At 54.2% G+C, this 20,200-nt stretch overlaps 6 protein-coding genes across 6 annotated transcripts; 5 read left to right on the plus strand and 1 right to left on the minus strand.

The window, feature by feature from the left end:
- Positions 1–492: 492 nt before the first annotated feature.
- PEP2 (Vacuolar protease A) lies at positions 493–1,805 on the plus strand (the record flags this gene model as incomplete). The annotated part of the gene is made up of 3 exons (XM_051475763.1): positions 493–585; positions 638–803; positions 865–1,805. The coding sequence occupies 3 exons, from the start codon at positions 493–495 to the stop codon at positions 1,803–1,805; spliced, it is 1,200 nt and encodes a 399-aa protein (XP_051320437.1).
- Positions 1,806–2,830: 1,025 nt separating this feature from the next.
- ATG26 (Sterol 3-beta-glucosyltransferase) lies at positions 2,831–7,350 on the plus strand (the record flags this gene model as incomplete). Its single annotated transcript, XM_051475764.1, has 4 exons — positions 2,831–3,682; positions 3,731–4,171; positions 4,222–6,966; positions 7,042–7,350. The coding sequence occupies 4 exons, from the start codon at positions 2,831–2,833 to the stop codon at positions 7,348–7,350; spliced, it is 4,347 nt and encodes a 1,448-aa protein (XP_051320438.1).
- A 1,675-nt stretch (positions 7,351–9,025) lies between these two features.
- Positions 9,026–11,547, plus strand: J4E85_011563 (uncharacterized protein; the record flags this gene model as incomplete). Its single annotated transcript, XM_051475765.1, has 3 exons — positions 9,026–9,276; positions 9,328–10,689; positions 10,737–11,547. The coding sequence occupies 3 exons, from the start codon at positions 9,026–9,028 to the stop codon at positions 11,545–11,547; spliced, it is 2,424 nt and encodes an 807-aa protein (XP_051320439.1).
- A 2,337-nt stretch (positions 11,548–13,884) lies between these two features.
- On the plus strand, positions 13,885–15,670 carry J4E85_011564 (uncharacterized protein; the record flags this gene model as incomplete). The annotated part of the gene is made up of 3 exons (XM_051475766.1): positions 13,885–13,947; positions 14,017–15,436; positions 15,489–15,670. The coding sequence occupies 3 exons, from the start codon at positions 13,885–13,887 to the stop codon at positions 15,668–15,670; spliced, it is 1,665 nt and encodes a 554-aa protein (XP_051320440.1).
- An 892-nt stretch (positions 15,671–16,562) lies between these two features.
- On the plus strand, positions 16,563–18,920 carry J4E85_011565 (uncharacterized protein; the record flags this gene model as incomplete). Its single annotated transcript, XM_051475767.1, has 3 exons — positions 16,563–16,853; positions 16,901–17,721; positions 17,768–18,920. 3 exons carry the CDS (start codon positions 16,563–16,565, stop codon positions 18,918–18,920), a joined length of 2,265 nt encoding a protein of 754 aa, XP_051320441.1.
- A 545-nt stretch (positions 18,921–19,465) lies between these two features.
- Positions 19,466–20,186, minus strand: J4E85_011566 (uncharacterized protein; the record flags this gene model as incomplete). Its single annotated transcript, XM_051475768.1, has 2 exons — positions 19,466–19,870; positions 20,058–20,186. 2 exons carry the CDS (start codon positions 20,184–20,186, stop codon positions 19,466–19,468), a joined length of 534 nt encoding a protein of 177 aa, XP_051320442.1.
- Positions 20,187–20,200: the final 14 nt, after the last annotated feature.

Here is a 20,200-nt window from a genome sequence, read left to right on the forward strand (position 1 = left end):
GGGATCATCTGAGGACCTGAGCGATAGCTTGCTAGCCCGAGTGCTGAGGTCATGGAAGCTTGACGCGCGTGATCACGGGGTAGCTTTCGCGCTCGAAGCCCACGGTATCCTGATTTGCGCATGCAACGAGACACGTGAGATGTGTCGCTCAAGTGTGCGACAGCTAATCAACCAAGTTCCATGGTTAAAAGTGGCTGGCATAGCACTATGCAGACCTCGGTTCTGGTTGTCTGGGGCATGGCGGTGCGCCTGGCGCAGGTACAATCCTCGAACAGGGAACGTGTCACGCTAGTCGCACTGTCGGCCAGGCAGCACTGGTCACATTCGTCATTCGCCCGCCGCGCCTTCCCCAGCCCCATAGATAGCTCCAGCTTGAGCTCCGTCCCCAACACACCACTCACTCCCCCATCTCTCCCTCTCCACCCGCCATCCCATCTCCCATCATCCATTCTTCTTCCATACCCCATCCGTCTCCATCAAACGTCCGCAATCATGAAGACGGCGGTGCTCCTCGCAGCAGCCACTTCGGCCTCTGCGGCTGTCTACAAGACGCCGCTCAAGAAGGTCTCTCTGTCTGACCAGCTGGTAAGCCATCGTCGCATTCGGACGCGCGAGATCGCAGTCTAACCGCGAGCAGGAATTTGCCAACATCGAAACCCAAATGGCTGGCCTCAAGCAGAAGTACTCCCAGCAGCACATGACCGGCCTCAAGGCCCAGTCGCACATGGAGGCTGCGCTCAAGGCGCCCTACATCGCCGATGGCACCCACCCCGTGCCCGTCAGCAACTTCTTGAACGCGCAATGTACGTCTCCGAAGCTCCGCGCGCTGCGCAGCATTGTGTGGCGAAAGCTAACAAGCGCCAGACTTCTCTGAGATCTCTCTCGGAACTCCTCCCCAGACCTTCAAGGTCGTTCTCGACACGGGAAGCTCCAACCTCTGGGTCCCATCGCAGAGCTGCAACTCGATTGCCTGCTACCTTCACACCAAGTACGACTCTTCGGCGTCGTCAACCTACAAGAAGAACGGCACCGAGTTCGAGATCCGCTACGGATCCGGCTCGCTCAGCGGCTTCGTCTCACAGGATGTCTTCCAGATCGGCGACCTCAAGGTCAAGCACCAGGACTTCGCCGAGGCCACCTCCGAGCCTGGTCTCGCTTTCGCCTTCGGCAGGTTCGACGGCATCATGGGTCTTGGCTACGACACTATCAGTGTCAAGGGCATAGTCCCTCCCTTCTACAACATGCTCGAACAGGGTCTCTTGGACGAGCCTGTCTTCGCCTTCTACCTCGGCGACACCAACGAGGGCCAGGAGTCCGAGGCTACCTTCGGTGGCATCGATGAGAGCCACTACACCGGCAAGATGGTCAAGCTTCCCCTCAGGCGCAAGGCCTACTGGGAGGTCGACCTCGATGCCATCACCTTCGGCAAGGAGACTGCTGAGATGGACAACACTGGTGTCATTCTTGACACCGGTACATCTCTGATCGCTCTTCCCTCCACCATCGCCGAGCTCCTGAACAAGGAGATTGGTGCCAAGAAGGGCTTCAACGGCCAGTACTCCGTTGAGTGCGACAAGCGTGACAGTCTGCCCGACCTCACCTTCACTCTTACCGGCCACAACTTCACCATCAGCGCGTTCGACTACATCCTCGAGGTTCAGGGATCTTGCATCTCTGCCTTTATGGGCATGGACTTCCCCGAGCCAGTAGGACCTCTTGCTATTCTCGGTGACGCTTTCCTCAGGAAGTGGTACTCCGTATACGACCTTGGTAACTCGGCCGTCGGTCTTGCCAAGTCCAAGTAAGCTTCTGCTCCCCATGTCGCCCCATTACGGATATCATACAACTCTGGAACGTCATGGAAATGATGACGGCCTTTGGATCAAATTGTAGTTAGGTTTAATGACTTGGGTATTCGGTTGTACAAGAGTACATCAGCCAATGAGAAGGATAAAGAATGACTGTGCCGTCTGCATGTGATGTTTTTGTTCTTTGCATGTACGTCTTTACTTGTTGTTGCCATCGCGAGACGTCAATACAAATGTGTTAACTGTATCATTTTTCAAAGCTTTGAAGCTGTCTCCCACGAGATAACAGGCCCCACACCAACCTGTGGGCACGGATGGCACGCGCTGTTGTATGTTTTTGCCTTCTTTTTGCCCAGGTTTCGAAATGTAGGCACCGTGGAAGGTACCATTTTTATTGCCAAATTCAGGAACAAACGCACCGCAGGCGTGGGCTTATGATCGTGATATCCATTCGCATCCGCCTGTCTGCGCCTCCGTTGGAGTACCTGGCTGTCATCGCGTGGACTATTATAGTCCACGTTAGCGGACGGCAGCGCCTTGGGCTGGCGTTTACACGTGCACCTATCGATAAGTCTGACCAATGACGTCTGTAGTCTGCTCCAACGGACCTGGGGGCTTGCAGCTTGCAACCTAGAAGCATGTGGGATGATAACGGATTCGAGTGAAATATACAGATTAATACACTGCCTGTCACGCTCCACAGTTACCGGTCGCGGTCGTTGCCTGGAGGTGTGCGTGGGTAACCTTATCGTATTGCGCTAGTAGGTACCCCGGACGCATGCAGCACGCTCCTCAGCCACGAGACAGCTCCAAGTCATTCCCTCAACGCTCCAATATGTGACCTTTAACGATCTTCTCAACTGCCCTGCAGCGAGCGATACCTTCCCAAAACGTAATTCGCAATACACTTCTGAGTCCACATCGCTGCCTTGACCAACCGTGGTACATCCGCCAGCACATCCGCGAGCAACCTTGACGATCCAATAACTGTTGAGTGCAGGCGCACGACGCCCCATCCCGAGATGGCGTCCCAAGACAGAAGCCAGGACAGTACGAGTCGCCGAATGAGCAGAAAGCGAAAAGACTCAAGAAGAGAAACGCGCGGTGTGTCTATGGACGTACCGGAGCGCTTCCGAGATGGCGACGATGCACAGGAGGACGTCACGGCGCCGAAGCGGAACAACACCATGTCGATGAACCAGTCGCTCTTCTCCATGATAGCCCGCGCGGGTCAGCAGTCGCAGACGGACCTGGGCACGATGCAAGAAGTCGACTCCGGCGATAGCGACGACGGAGGCAAGAAGGCGCCCTACCGCAACCTCGACGGCGCAGCACGACTAAGTCGCTTGAGCTCAGCCAACGACTTCCAGAGTCCAGCTGGAGACTTGGATGGGCCGACGGTAGAGAAGGGAAAGCACAGGCGCACACTCTCCGAGAACAAACTATTGCGTTCCCTGCCCAAGTTGAAGCTCTCCAGCCGGAAGGAAGCTCTCTCAGACAGCCGCCGCAGCGATCAGATGTCCTCGTCACAGTTCCTCCCCCCGAAACCGTCACCCGATGACCTTCCGACCCCGCCGAGCGAACCGAAACCGAAGACCAAGGACAAGACCAAGGTCGCGGCCGGCGAGGAGACACATACAGACAAAGGGAGGAGCTCAGGTCGACGGAGTAGACACGGAAGCTCCGCGGGGCCTGCTAAGAGCAAAGCTCCTGTCACGCTTGCTCAGAGGATACAGCAAATATTCGAGTTTGAAGAGGTGGAGGAGGTTATATCCGAGTATCCATGCTGGCTGCTCCAAAGCATCCTGCTGCAAGGGTACATGTACATCACCCAGAAGCACATATGCTTCTACGCGTATATACCTAAGAAACATGTAAGCACCCTCCGCCCCGCAGTCAACATGATGTGCTAACCCTCTCAGCACGACGTCAGCAAAACAGGCTACCTCTCCAAACGCGGCCGCTCAAAGTTCAACCGCTACTGGTTCGTTCTCCGCGGCGATGTCCTCGCATACTACACCAACCCTACCGAACTCTACTTTCCGCGCAACCGAATCAACCTGCAGTACGCAATATCCGCCGAAGTCATCGAGCCCACAAAGAAGGGAGAAGAAGAGACTAGCTTTACCATCACTACGGATGAGCGAAAGTATCTGTTCAAGGCGGACAGTGCGGCGAGCGCGAAGGAGTGGGCGAGGAGTATCCAGAAGGTCATCTTTCGGACACATAATGAGGGCAATAGTGTCAAGATTAGCTTGCCGATTCAGAATGTGCTGGAGATTGAGGAGAGCAGTATTCTGGATTTGGCGAATACGGTCAAGGTGAGGGTTATTGATAACGACGAGACGTTTGCTATCGATGAGGTATGTGTTCTTCCCTATCATACGAATGGGATGTTTGCTCACTCCAACAGTACTTCTTCTCGTTCTTCAATCAGGGACAAGATGCGCTCAACGTTCTACGCATCATGATTAATGACAACGAGCACCATCAAGCCTTACAACAAGGTGTTGACGGCGAGGCATCTACGCCAACCGGTCAACGCGAATCTTTAGCATCGCCAACCACGACCGCCGAGACGCCACACATTCAAGAGAATGTTCGCGCCACGCTTTCGCCTTTGCAGGTACCGCGTGCAGGAAGGTCGAGCATAAGCGATGTATCTGCTCGGTCTAGCCATGATGCCAACAGGAAGAGCTGGGACGCGCGACGTAGCATGGACGCGAGCCGCACCTTTCGAAGACCGAGCGGCGAAGTACAAAGATCAAGCAATGAAGCGCGACGAAGCTTCAGTGGTAGAGGTCGTCAAGGAGACCGAACTCCTCTGTCGCCTAGAGGAGCGGATTCTGAGTCAGCCAACCTTTCACTCGATCCGGGCACCGAATCGTCAGTTGCGATACAATCCATGGACGAAAGCAGCGCTTCTGCCTCGCAAATACTGGACCGCTCCGACTTATTCCGCGGTCCCGCCAATCACGCAATCAATGCACCTTTACATAAACTAGACACTCAAACCAGAGATTCACAGGACACAGCGCGTTCGGGCCAACCGAAATCCGCAAACACTGCGAATCGCTTGAAGCAACCCCAAACACCGACAGGCGCGACTGACCTGGAAGACGATACTGATACCAGCGCTCAACCCCGCCTATCAGGGTCCTCATCCGCTCTACAAGATCTCGCCTCCTACCCGCTCCAGAAGGCGTCGGGCTTAGCGGGATTCTTCAGGACCCGCTCAAAGAAGATGGGCAATCTACTCGCGACAGAATCCATGGGTTACTACGAGAAGGTGTCTGGTATGCTCGCGGGCGGGCGGAAACACTATACCACTGCCGACGGACTAGAGACTGGAGATCAGGTTCATGGGTTCGAGGACGACGAGGACGCGGCGAAGGCTGCGGAAAATTTTCAGAATCACTTCGCCTTCCCCGACACCGAGGTACTGCAGTCGTCGTTCTTTGCGTCGCTGCAGCGCGTCCTACCGAATTATGGCAAGATTTATATCAGCGGGAACTACTTTTGTTTCCGCGGCCTGCTGCCTACGTCCAAGACCAAGGTCATTATCCCCATGCGGGATATCGAGAATGTCAACAAGGAGAAGGGATTTCGACTGGGCTATCATGGTCTTGCTGTCGTCATCAAGGGCCATGAAGAGCTCTTCTTCGAGTTCTCAAAGGCCGAGTATCGCGACGAATGCGCCATCATGGTGCACCGCGTTCTGGAGAACAACAGGTATCTCGATGATGAGGATGATTCTTCTTCGGGCGTTGACAGCGAGGACGAGGCTGCAAAGGCGGAGCACGACCTGCTACAGCAGGCCCGCGACCATACCGACACAGACAAGAAGGTGGACGTATCGGAAGTCGTACGCGCTGCAGAGCACGATCGCATTCCACTCGTATTCGACGACCCTCTCGCCTCTATCATTGATTTCAAGCCTGCGAAGCCGCTGAAGATCGTTTGCCTTACTATCGGATCTCGAGGCGACGTGCAGCCATATATTGCGCTATGCAAAGAGCTGATCAAGGAGGGACACGAGGCGAAAATCGCGACTCATGCTGAATTTGAGCCCTGGGTGCGGAAGCATGGTATCGACTTCGCGGTTGTCGACGGCAACCCAGCTGAGCTCATGCGAATCTGTGTCGAGCACGGTATGTTTACGGTCGGCTTCCTGAGAGAGGCCAACGCCAAGTTCCGCGGATGGCTCGACGACGTGTGTAGTTCAGCCTGGCGGGCATGTCAAGGTGCAGACCTGATTATCGAGAGCCCGAGCACGATGGCTGGTATTCACATCGCAGAGGCCCTCGAGGTCCCGTATTTCCGCGCCTTCACGATGCCATGGACGCGCACGCGAACCTACCCCCACGCATTTGCAGTCATGGAGAACAAGCAGGGTGGTGCTTATAACCAGTTCACATACGGAATCTTCGATAAGATGTTCTGGCTAGCCATCTCCGGCCAGATCAATGCCTGGCGACGACGCGAGCTGGGACTTCCACCCACGACCATGCGTAAGATGCAGGCGAATACGCGACCGTTCTTGTACAACTTCAGTCCCCACGTCGTACCGCCACCTTTTGACTGGCCCGACTGGGTCCGCGTGACCGGATACTGGTTCCTGGACGAGAGCGAGGGCTACGAACCTCCAGCAGACCTAACCGCCTTCATCAAGAAGGCGCGCGACGACGGCAAGAAGCTCGTCTACGTAGGCTTCGGTTCCATCGTCATCGACGACCCCGCGGCCCTCACAAAAACAGTCGTAGACTCCGTCCTCAAAGCCGACGTCCGCTGCGTCCTCTCAAAAGGCTGGTCCGACCGACTCGAAACCAAAGACGCATCCAAACCCGAAATCCCGCTTCCACCAGAAATCTTCCAGATCCAATCTGCGCCCCACGACTGGTTGTTCAAGCAAATGGACGCGGCGGTGCATCATGGCGGGAGTGGTACGACGGGAGCTAGTCTGCGCGCTGGTATCCCTACCATTATCAAACCTTTCTTCGGCGACCAGTTCTTCTTTGCGCAACGCATTGAGGATCTTGATGTGGGGATTTGGCTCAAGAAGGTCAACACTAGTGTGTTTAGTCGCGCGCTTTGGGAGGTTACGAATAATGAGCGGTATATTGGGAGGGCTAAGAGGTTGGGGCAGAGGATTAGGAAGGTAAGTCAACCACACTCCTCCACTATATCCCCTTCCATCATCATTATCCAGATCATTAACATATTTGACTCATAGGACAACGGCACTCAAGTCGCCATCCAAACCATCTACCGTGAACTCGACCGCGCACGCACGCTCATCAAGACTCATGGCAAACAGCCTGGTTATGAAGATGCGGATGCTACGGACGATGGGTTCGGCGACGAAGACGACTGGACAATCGTTGATGATGGGGGCGAGAAAGCAGAGGTTGCTCATCCTTATGTTGTTAAGGAAGCGGTGGCGGGGATGGAGCAGGATGCGGAGAGGATGGGGGGTGGGAGTCTGGGGCTGGGGAGTATGGTACGAGAGGAGGTGGGGAAGACGAGCAGGAAGGAGAAGTGAGCTGGGGATGAGGGGTTGAGGGTTTGAGGAAACGTTAATTATTGCGGCGCGAATATGGACTTGGTTTTGGACTTGGGTAGGGATGGGTATAGGGCGTTCTTTTTTGGGATTCTGCATGAGTTATAGAGTAGATTGTTACGATACCACGTGGTTTTGATGTGCCTTGTGCGCACATGTTTTTTTCATCGTGGGCGTGTTTAGGCGTAGGTAATGGAATGGGATGGATGATTACACAGTTCTTTGTTCGAGAGGAATTTTCGGTATGTTGCGCGGCGGTCGATGGAGGTGTGTGTGGGGCTGATAGATCGTCGTTGCCTAGACGTGGGAATGGGTATTGACCAATCTTTGACTTGACCAATCGATGATTACCACGAATATGTTGTTGTTTGTGTGCAAGTAGGGATATGATAGGTCGTAGGTTGATGTTTTTGGTAGTGACGTCTTGGTAGTTTGTGTGTGTAGATATGGCGAATGCAATGCTACTGAAGTGCAGCCTGGAAGTTGCATTAGTGTGTGTGAGGGCTACATGGAGGTTTAGTGACTCGAATCTGCACATCGAGCACGTGTGTATGCGGCAAGAGCATAAAGTTGTCGAGTCATATTCATACAGATCATGTTATGTCGCTACATCGTGCACTTTAAAGCCGTCGACTTTCCCAAGAGCGGGTTGCTAGCGGAGATGACACGTGAACTGAGACTATTGAGATGACCACATTTTATGGAGAAGAAGCATCTCCTAAAACACAAGATACATCGCTCGAAGAGGGTCCGGGGTATCTCTTACGATTAATTGTAGCTGGTGCTTGTGATAGTAAGGTCTTGATGTGTGTGTGCGTGAGGCCTACATGCATCTTTAGTGAGTCAAAAGAATACGGCATGCGCAGATGTAGGCATCAAGAGTATACTTGCATAGAACTTCAAAGCTATCAAAATCGTGCATATGCGTCAGATAAGTCATCTCCACAGATCGATCGTGCAATGTCGTAGCCTGGTGTTCGCGAGGGTAAAGTCTTGGCATTCCTCGGGGCTTCAGACGCGTCTAGGCCACTACTATCCTACCAAGTCGAAGAAGGCATCGCGGAAAAAGCATTGCATCGATTCCCAGTAATAGGCACCGTTGGACTCGTGGATGCACTCGTGATGACTGGTGATAGACGCGTCGTCCTATTTGGAGAGAGCTCTTTGTCTATGGTGGCATGTTTGAGGTAGTGGCAGTCGCGCTAGTATGGTGGCTGAGAGGTATAAAGATGGCCGCCCCTCGCTCCCAAATATTTGGGGGAAACCGAGCCGCGACGCCATACGTCAACCCCGGTCGCGCAGCACCTCACCACCTCATACACGAAATAAACTGAACATCCTGGAGCCTACATTGACGCCAGATCTTGCAATTTACTTGCGCTATCGTAGTGTAGTCTGCAAACCTATTCAGGTTTCTACTTCTCCGAGGTCTCACCTACGCTCCGCCTAGCCTGTCGCACCACATCCGGAAACTACACCTTCACTCTCAACTTAATTTCAGCACGTTGGCGCAAGACGTCATAGCGCATCGCGATTGCGACCAAGCTTCTACTCACCACTCCTCGCCGCGGGAGTCGCGAATGCGCCGAGCCGAAGCACAACGCGCCCACGTCCAACACCACCACGTCGCCAGTCGCATGGGCTGCCTCACCTCGGCATGAAGATCGTTTCGCCCCGGGATCTCAGCTATCCCGTCACCGTCATCGACCTCCTTAAGAAGCGCGACGATGACGTCCAGCGGTCGGGCAAGCTGTTCAACTACAGCTATGACAGTCGCGTCACCGAGGGCGACAAGTGGGGAGGCGAGAAGACGGTCATGAAGAAGTTCAGGCAGACGTTTGCCGCGAGCACAGAGGGAAAGATCACGCGCTGGTTCATCAAGCCCGGCACCGTCATTGAGCGATATGGGTAGGCCTACTGCGCGCTTGCTGCGCGCGCAACATGCTAACACGCCTGCAGAACTCCACTCCTCGAGATCGAAGAGCCATGCACGCACGAGACACAGTTTGGCGGCCTCTGCGTCGACTGCGGCCGCGACATGACGCAGGTCGACTACCTCACCAAGGAGCTCGATGTCGGACGCGCGACGGTCAACATGGCGCACGACAACACGGCCCTCCTCGTCAGTCACAAGGAGGCGGTAGCGGCAGAGGAGGACGCCAAGAAGCGCCTGTTGAGCGCGCGCAAGCTGACCCTCATTGTCGATCTGGACCAGACCGTCATCCACACCACCTGCGAGCGCACCATTGCCGAATGGAAAGCCGACCCCGAGAACCCGAACCACGATGCCGTCAAAGACGTACAAGGCTTCCAGTTGGCCGACGACAATGTCTCCAACGTGGCTGCAAACTGGTACTATGTCAAGATGCGCCCAGGCCTCAAGGACTTCTTCGACCGAGTCTCGAAGCTCTACGAGATGCACGTCTACACCATGGCCACCCGAGCCTATGCGCAAGCCGTCGCAAAGATCATCGATCCCGAGCGCAAGTACTTTGGCGACCGCATCCTCAGCCGCGACGAGAACTACACAGACAAGCTCAAGAGTCTGACGCGGCTCTTCTACCAGAACACAGCCATGTGCGTTATCATTGACGACAGAGCAGACGTCTGGCAATACAGCCCGCACCTCGTCCGCGTGCCCGTATTCAACTTCTTCCCCGGCGCTGGAGATATCAACGCGAGTTTCCTCCCTAAGCAGCAGGAGCTTGTGTCCTTCGCAAAGGACAAATCGCCCCCGACCCCGAAGAAGGCTATAACTGAGAATGCGACCACGAACGTGGTCTCCGTCCCAAGCAAGCCGCTCGAGACCACGACCGAAGCCACGAACGGTGACCTGAACGAGCTGGGACAACAACTCATATCATTAGCAGCGACTGAAGACTTGGAGGAGCAGGCCAAAGAGCAGGAGAAGCTCATCATCGCGCAACAAACAGAGCGGCCTTTGCTGCAACAACAGCTCATGCAGGACAGGGAGGATGAAGAGTCACCTGCCGAAGTTGAAACTCGCGACTCACGACCGGTCGAACAACCCAAAGTCCGACACAGTATCCTCAACGACGACGACAGAGGACTTGACGTCATCGAACACAACCTCAACCTCGTCCACCGCACATTCTACGATGAATACAGGAAGGCCAAGAAGGTGCCAACAGGCGGTCGTGTGGCTGAGCTCAAGGGCGAGAAGAGCCCAAAGAAACGCTCCATGGAAGAAGACGTCATTCCTGATGTAGCCGAGATTATGCCGCGCATCAAGAGCGAAGTGCTCGACGGTGCGGTAGTTGTCTTTTCTGGTATCATTCCGCTTGGTGTGGACGTCCTGACGTAAGTACTCGACAGGGAAGTCGCAGAGCGCAGCTAACCTTTCGCAGATCGGACTTCGCACTATGGATCGGAAGCTTTGGCGCAGAAGTTACCACGAACGTTACCCGGCGAACGACCCACGTCATCGCCAACCCCGATCGCAAGACAACCAAAGTAAAGCGAGCCGCCCGATACCCCCACATCAAGATCGTGAACCCCGAATGGATGTTCCAATGCTGCACCAGATGGGAGCATGTAGACGAGACACCCTACATAATCGAGACGGACGCGGCGGAGCGAGGCGGCTCACCCATCGCCGACCTTGAAGATGAGAGTATCGACGGAACAGGCGATGAAGCCGCAGACAATGCGTCCCCCGTAGTCGAAATGTCAAACGACGACTGGGCACAGCTCGACGACGAGCTCGCTGATTTCATGAACGAAACCGACACAGACGGCGGCGGCAGCGAATCAGATTCCGACAGCGTCCGATCCGATAACAGCACAGCATCAGATACCCAGCAACAAGCCGCCAAGAAGAAGCGGAAACGCACAAACTCCACCGACGTCAGCGAGACGGAGGAAAGCGATAGCAGCGTCAACAGCACTACCTCGCGTCTCCAACGGCGGAAGAAACGTACCATGGAGCGGGTGACGTCACTCACAAATGTCGTTACCGCTGATAAATCTGGTCTACCCAGCCCAGAAACCACGGGGCCGGAAGAAGACCAAGGAGAAGGAGAAGGAGACGGTGACGACGAGGAGATGAAGAATCCTGAAGCAAACGGGACGACGGCGCCAGATCTCCAAGACGACTATGACGATGGCCTTGAAGCGGAGTTACTGGCTGGCTTTGGGGATAGTGATGCTGAGGAGTAGTATTTGACCCGTCGACCTAGGAAAACTGAACACCATGGAAGCTACATCACCATTTAGTTTTGTAGTTTTACTTACTTTATCCTGGTGTAGTCTGCAGACCTGTTCATCCTTTTTCGCGTACAAGGTGACTGGTTCCATGTCTTCTTCACACGGGTATGATTTTTTTTGATGTAAGAGGGTGGTGTGTGGCTTGCGATCTCCAAGTATCTGTCTTACCTGCATAGCGAGGTGTTTTTGGCTGTTTGGCGTTGCTTATTACTTTATACATATGGTTCGTTTTGGGGATACGCTCGCTTTTGGGTGGCGAGGGGTTGGGGTTGGGGTGGTGCTTCAGGGGGAATTGGGACTGGCTAGATTAGATCGAGGGTGAGGGAGAGAAGGCTGTTGGAAGCGAAATGCAATGATTGAACACCCTGGAGTCTATGTTGACGTTGGGTCATCTGCTTTGTATGTTTTTATCTTGATGTAGGCTGCAGGCTTGATATCATGTCTTATTACTGAAGGGACTGTTGAAGTGATGTTACATTGCGCTCGTCCCCATTGTTGCCTGAGACCGCTGACTGACTGCCGACTGCCGCTCTGTTACGTTCACACACCAGACTTTCCCGCTCGTGACCTGATCTGCGACGTCGGATATGAGTGTGGTGGCGGCGGCGGTGGCGGAGCAGGAAATCACAATAACACACCACATACCAAATCAGCATACGGAAACAATTCGCGATTCCTTCGAAAATGCAGAGCGCATCATTGGCGTTTCTCAGCGTTACCCCGAGTTGAGCATCCTTTATAATGCTTCGTTCGGAAGCCATAATATTCGCCTTGATGTTCCGCCTTGCACAGCCCCTGACTCCGCCCACGGGTTGATTGTCCGGGTAAATCCATGGATGGTGGGTGTGGTGTGCATCGCTTAGAAGTTTGGAAGGATTCAAGCTTGGAAGGGGGATATAAGCTTTTGGGGTTCTGCTTGTTTTGAGGATTGGAGTGTAGGGACTTTTGAGGAGATACTGTGTAGTATACATCGCGACTATCTCACAACTAAGATCTGTTTACCCACCTACCTACAAGCTTCACACACATTCCTACTATCGAGCTCATCTCTACGCGCCTGCCATTCTATCACCTTATCATCGTACCAACACCACCACCACCCCAAACCCTGACCCAAAACTCTTCCAACACCCACCCAAAATGGGCTGCATGACCTCTTCCCTCTCGCCCAAAAACCCTCACTCGGAGCAATGGGCTGCCCCCGCCGACACCACCAACGCGAATCCCTCGGGCAACGAACACGGTTCAGATGACGATGAAGAGGGCCCAAAGAAGTATGATCCTGCGGCTGCGGGGAGGGAGATGGCTAAGACGGGGAGGACGGCGGGAGGGATGGCGTATGCGGCGATGGGGTCGGAGGCATATGGAGGGCCTGTTGCTGGGTAGAGGGTGAGGTTGTGAGAGATGGAGAGGAAGGAGGATGTTAGAGATGCAGATGGAATGATAGGGGTTCGGGATGGATATGGAACTTGTTGCTCTTATCCGATAACTATCTTTTTGCATACTCACCTGGGCACCTACGATCGCTTATTAATGCGTTTGTGTATTGTGATTTGTTACCCTGATGTACTACGGTAGCTTTTTGCTTTGTTCTGGTGATGTTTGAACGTGTTTGTAGATGCCTGGCGTTTCTAACAGCGGGTAGCTGATTGAACAACGAATCTATGAATGCGGAAAGTCATGCTTTGATGCACGTGAAATGAATGCGTGGAGGTGACGTAGCTGTCAATGCTGAAACTGACGTTCAGGTTCGAGCGAGAAAGTAGGAGACTGTCTTGGACTGTTGGGACGATCGATTGCATTGCGACCGAGCTGTCATCCAAACCACTCCCCTCTCCCTGTTCCCCACCTCGCTCCAATAACAACCAGCCAGCGCTGCACACGCGTTCACAGCCCAAGCTTACCCCAGTTTGTCGCTTAGGTTAGCGCTATTCACCTCCCGCGTGGACCCTTGTTCTTGGGCGGAACTACATCGGTGGGTGGGTCTTTGGCGGGACACAAGTGAGGCTGAACCTACGAAGGGCTGCTTGCCTGCGCGCTTACTTTCTTTTTCCTGCCCCATCAACCCTTCCGCTCCTACTCCACTTTTACCGGTCAGTTTGCCGGACGTATTGCGATCGACTGCAGCTGCGTATTTTGCGGGCGATTAGGCAGCAGAGGAAGAGAAAGACTTTAGAGGCCAAGACCGAGACTTACGTAGACGGCCGCGCATATCGATAAGGCGACGAGCGAACTTGCTACGGGGTGCTCTTTGCGATATCTGGAGGGAGTCGAGGAAAAGCATATACGATGGCGCCACGGTTGACGTTTATGGACCTTTCGGTCGATCTGAAGACGTTGATAGTCCAGCATGTGAGTCTCTGGGTGGATGGCGGGTTCAAGGTAGCAGAAGAAGCACCAGGCTGACACTACACCACGCAGATCAACCGCCCAACCGACCTCAAGAACCTCTGCCTCACCTGCAAACAACTCCACGAGATCACCGTCCGCCAACTCTACTACGAAGTAACCCTTGACGTCGGTTCACCCCACGACACGCGCCTCGCAGCCTTCCTCAACCCCAAGAACATCGGCCTACAACATGTCCGGAAGCTAGACCTCTACCTCGCAGATGTCCTGGACAAATGCAACCAGCAGCAACAAGCCAACTTTGCTATTCGCATGATCTTGGAGTTGCTACCAGAGAACCAGCTGGAGAAATTCTCGTGGCACCCGTGGTCGCCGTTCTCTGGAGACAACCTGGTGCTGCTGTACAAGAAGCAGAAGCGCATGCGGTGGATGGAAAGCATTTCGCTGGATCGCAATGTACTGCCAGAACTACAGAAGCTGCCGAATATCGAAACGTGTTTCCAGGAAGTACGGAAGCTTGGACTATACCCAGACTCACGCGAAGTGCTGGACTTTTGTCACTTCCTGTTGAAGAATGTGGCTGGGCGCAAGCTGGAGAAGATCACGCTGCATGCGAGCTTCGATGAGATGGATCCGACCGTTACTATGCGCGAGCTGAATGATACGGTCAATGCGCCTGGACTCATTACTTCGACCATGTTCAGCCATATGCAGCCGTTCGCAAAGTGCACGCCGATCACACTCAATGAAATAACGCTACAAAAGCTTCATCTGCGCTATGCTTCGGAAACATACTGCAAGTTGATTGACTTCCGGTCTATCAAGAGCATCCGCATCTTCGGCTGCTCTGGTGCTGATGCTCTCTTTGCAGAGCTCAGCAAAAGCTCGAAGCTGCCCGACAAGCTGGAGACACTGGAGTTCAAACACGATGATAACGCAGAAAACGACGGCTTAGGCGCTATCGACGGCTTCCTCGTTCTCGTCTCGGGTATCGAGACGCTCACTCTTGACCTCACTTACGTCAAGGCCTTACCAGCCGCCGCCGGCATCGTGCGCCACAGCAAAACACTCAAAAGCCTCAACGTACACGCGAGCACCGGTCCCGACAGCTGCGACGATGAGCTCGTCTACGACTACGCCTCCTTCTCACAGATCTGCAAAGACTGCACACTGCTGGAGCAGATCTCTGTGGCCTTTCCCGGCGTGAGCGTCATCCGCAGCAAGAACGACAGCTTCGTCAACTTCGAGAACTGCCTTGGCGACTTGCGCAATCTGGCGACTCTCAATATCACCACCTGGCCTACCAACAGCCCTTCATCGACTAAGCTACCACGCAAGATCTACGAACACTTGCTTGCTGGCTTGGCACAGCAGGGCTTCGACCGCAGCGCCGCCCATGCGAAGGAGAAGGATAGGAGTTCGAAGTTGGGTATCATCGCGTTTGGTTCGTCGGATAAGGTGTACGACCGCGAGGATAGCCAGAACCAGATTAGTATGTATCAACCTCGAAGCCATCAACCACCTTTTACTAACCCACCTTCTAGTCTTTGTCAAAGGCCGTCAAATCGACCCACTCGGTAACGAAACCTCGACGGCGGTGCAGATCGGATGGTGTTTGCGCAAATTTATCGACGCGGGTTCCAAGTCGGATATCTTGGACTTTTCGCTGTCGCGTAGTTCGCGGCCGCCAGCGAGGAGCTCGCCGGATAGCGATGATAGCGATTGACAGGGGGATGAGGTTGTCGAATGGGGGCAACCTGATGGTGATGATGGATGGTAGTGGTGTGAAGAGTGGTGGCGATGGGGGTTAAAGTTAAGAGGAACTGACTTATACGGTGGGTTGAGATGTTAGAGGCATGGTGATGCGAGCATATATACCAATTTGAAGGGATTAGCGGGCGTTGATACAGAAAGTCATTCTTTTTATCGATGTCGTCTCCGGTCCAAATGTCAAATCTGAGCAAAATGAACGCGTCCATGACATGTTTGTCTGCGCGATTCGTTCATCGGACGAACATGCGTTCGTGGATCTCGGAGTATACTCCTTTCGAGACGATCGACGCGCTAGGAGATTATCTGAATTGCGTCATTATCGGAAATGAAATCTGGACATGACAATATAACAACAGGTCTACGTTCATGCAGAAATGAGCACCATCACGCGTGGTGTAACGAGACTGGGGGTCCTGGAGAAGATGTTTTCGTCCTGCGGATCGTGCCTGCCCTAACATGATCTGTAGCTTGAAACAGCCTCTGAATTTTCATGCCATGAGCGTGCAATGTCCAGCACCAACTCTAAATCGTCCACGTCTTCCAATTGCTAGCATCTGGTCTTGTTACACTCAATCGCATACCGCGAGCGGTCTCAGGCCATCTCTCCTTGTCCCTGTATCCATCTAACCGCGTCGGTAATTGCCGCGTCTGATCGGACCGCGAAACCTGTATGCAAGTAAGCCTACTAGAAGCTCTACTAGACCTGTCACGTTCGGTCAGGCAGTTGATCGCGCCCTGTCGTCTTGATACATCTGGAAGCTACCGAGCAGTTGTTTGTTTAACCGGAAGCTAACGGGACATCAGCCAACGTCCTTCCCTCGTCACGGTAGAACTGCGGCTACGCCATGACTTCTTCTCCGCATGCGTCGCAGTATCCTGCACCACCAGACGGCCAGGACCCGCATAATTACACGCCCTTGTATCCCAACGGGCAGGTTCTCGACGGTCAGGCACCGTCGTCGCGCATAGCCTACCCGCAAGAAGCCGCATACCCGAAGCTCGAGAATATCAACGAGGTGCTCCAGGCCCAGCAGGCTCTCCAAGCGAACCATGCCTTGAATCCTCCGCTGCCGCAGCAGTCCAAGCCGAATCGCCTGCGCAAAGCTTGTGATTCGTGCAGCATTCGCAAAGTCAAGGTGGGCACATTTAGTCATCATACTGTGATAGACACTGACGTCTGTAGTGCGACGAATCGGGCCCGCCGTGTAGAGCGTGCCTCGCGCTGGAGATTCCATGTACCTTTGAGCGCCCGAGCCGACGACGCGGACCGCCCAATAGGCATGCCGAAGCGATCAAGAAGCGCAGGATAGGCGACCTGGACTCCGAGTCGTCGACGCCGCAGTCTCCTACCAATGCCGCCCATGCGCTGGCGCAACTGCAGTCGTCGCATCCAGCCCAGCTCTCTGCCGAAGAGATATGCGCCCTGCCCACCCTGAACGCCCTCATCGACGACTTCTTCACATTCATACATCCGCTATGTCCCTTTCCGCACGAGCCGTCGTTCCGCGAAGCATGGGGGCATAGGGAGGACCTGACGAATCCCTCGTTCCTCGCCTTGCTGGCGTCCATGATCGCGGTCCTCGTCGCGTCCTTTCCTCGAAAACCACGCCTACACCTCAACACCCAGACGCGACGCGAATACCCAAATCACCTCTCCCTCGTCGATAAGTGCCGGGACGTGTGCGCGCGGGCGCGAGGGCCTGGCTATCTCGACCGCCCGTCTCTGAACGTGTACGACGCGTGTACCAGCTACTTCCTCGGCTTGACCGGAGCCTACGTATTTCAATGGCGGCAACTGCGACTGTACCTGGCCGAGTGCCTGACCATCATACGCTCCCTGGGTCTCCATAAACCCGAGGCTCAGGGCTATACCTATCTTGGTGGCATGCCGAGTGCGTGGGGCTCGAACGGACCGAACCACGACGGCTCGAGAGAGTTCAAAGTAGACTACATCACCGAGGAGATTGGTCGGCGCGTCTTCTGGACGGTCTTTGTGGGTGTGCGGTACGTTTAGCATTCTCCCGGCGTCGACCATGACTGACTTTGACAGGACCATACAACAACTCGGCGCTTCTTTCGGAGAGCTGATGATTGCGCCTGCCACACCTACCGAGCCTCTACCACCACTCCCGCGAGAAGTCGACGATGTACACATATTTCCAAATGAGATACAACCGCAGCGCGAAGGAGTGGTCTCCATGCTCACTGGGTTCAACATCAACGTGCGTATCTTCCTGTCATACTCGTCGCTAGCAACGGCGGAGATGGCATTTGGCATTGATGAGATATTCGACTGGGATCGGCAACAACAGATCTTCACACAAAGCCTGCAGCGCTGTAGGCAGATTCTGGACAGCCTACCTGAGGTGCTCAAAGTCCGACCAAAGTCCAGCAGCAATAGTGGGCTCGAACAGCAGAAACCCTACTACCCGCCCATGCCAGAATACTCTGGGATGCGAGACCCCGCCATGGACACACATCACAAACCGGAAGCGCACGAACTGCGACGCTACGAGATCCAGAAAGCAAACATCTACGCCAGCCATCTGTCCACTCGCTCGCACCTCGTGGAAAAGTACTTCCTTCAACTGGATAAGTATCAGCGGTCGAAGGGCCAAGCTGGTGCGCAAAACACGTCCAACGTCCTCGCAGCAGGAATCGACAGGTTTGTATCCGGCACAACAACCGACGCCGACGCGCTCGAAAAGGCAATGTCAGAAGAGCGCGAACAAGTGGTCAAAGACCTCCTCGTCGTACTGGGCAGCATCGACATGGTCAACATGGAGCCCAACGGCGACTCCTTTGTAAGTCTCTACGTTTACTTGCAAAACTCAGATTTCCTCTACCCCGTCCATGAGATTGACGACTACGTCATCTCCATGTCGACACGTGATTTCTTTCGCCCAAACACCATCAGCCCGATCGCAAGCTTACGGTTCATGTCGACACAGACGCAGAAGATTCGCTCGATTGCTAGCACGCTGCTTGAGGTGCCCAAGGAGAGAAGGGGGAGTGTGGCGTTGCAGCATCAGGATTACCTTTACAAGTTTCTTGATATTTTGAGTAAGTTGGAGAGGGTGAGTCCTGAGGCGAGTGATCCGAGTGGCGCGCTGGATGAGGAGAGTGAGTTGAGGCTTTGGGCGGATTTGAGGGATCATCAGTTGAGGTTTCAGGAGCAGGGGGGTGTTTATGGGTTTTCGTGAGGGAGAGACATGAGGGAGTTTTACGACAGCGCCGGTCTTTACTGCGGAACGACGAGATCGTATCGGAGTATGCCGGTGCCGATGGTCGCTCACGAAGCGCAAGGTAGTATTGAGCACCAGCTCGAACGGAAGGAACGCAGCTACAGCGCCGAGTCTATTTTAGCATCGAGAGCCATGTCAGGAAGGTTTGGGGTGAAGATGTAACAGTAGGAAGTGTCATTGCTATCTTGTCGCAGTCATTGTTAGATACAGTCAGATATTTGTTGGCACAAAAGCCTCGTCATACTCAATCTGTTCACAAGTCCACCCCAGCATTCCAGTCCACATAAAGTCGAAATTGATCATGCATCATGAGTCTATCCAGGTATACAATATATGTACAAGCTCTTCTCCACTCAACACGTAAATGCCCTTAGAGTATGCCATATGCCCCAAGCCTAGTTCTACAGCTCCTGTTCCGTGCAACGTCTCGCACATGCTCTAGTGCTCTCCCATCTCATCTGCTTCCAATGATCTCCTCCTCTTCCCAGCACTTCCTCCCCCATCTACGGCACAACCACCACCCCAATACTCCCCGCCTGCCCCACCACACTCCTCGCCACACCCTCCAAACTCAACCCACTCAACCTCGTCTCGCCATGCTTAATCTTCGCAATCTCATACACATGCTTCAGACTAACCGTCCCCACAGTCCCCTTCACCGCATTGCCCACCGTCGGACTACTCGTTGATGTTTTCCCCTTCTGTCCGTCGTGGTTGTTCATGGGTCCCGGCACGTTTCCAGCTCCTCTTATCTTGTTCTTTGTTGGGAGCACGCCGGCGGCGGAGAGGAGGAGCGTTGCGGTCGGGGGTGTGCGGAGCTGGAAGTGGAAGGAGCGGTCGGGGCGGACGGTTATGCGCGCGGGGATGGGGGTGCCGGGGGTGTAGTGGGCGGTGCGGGCGTTGAACTCCTGCGGTGGGGTGTTAGTATAGGGTATGCGGCGATTGGGGGGATTGAGAAGGGTATGGATGGAAGCGCGGGTAACATCAATGGGTAGACTAAGTTTGAACAGAAGCTCTACTGCCGAGAGCGAAGTTCATTGATCCCATCATAGTGCGCAGAGAGGTATGCGACAATTGGAAAGATAATATACGTACTTTGCAGAAATCCATGCTCTTCACACCTTTACTTCCCAGCGCCGGACCGACGGGTGGCGAGGGCGACGCTTGCCCTGCGCCTACGATCAATTTGACGATTTGGTCTTTTGCTATTGCTTTTCGCGCCATGGTGGGTGGGATGC

This window comes from Alternaria conjuncta, assembly GCF_024043145.1.
Source record: "Alternaria conjuncta strain BMP 0040 chromosome Unknown scaffold_37, whole genome shotgun sequence".
Taxonomy (NCBI): domain Eukaryota; kingdom Fungi; phylum Ascomycota; class Dothideomycetes; order Pleosporales; family Pleosporaceae; genus Alternaria; species Alternaria conjuncta.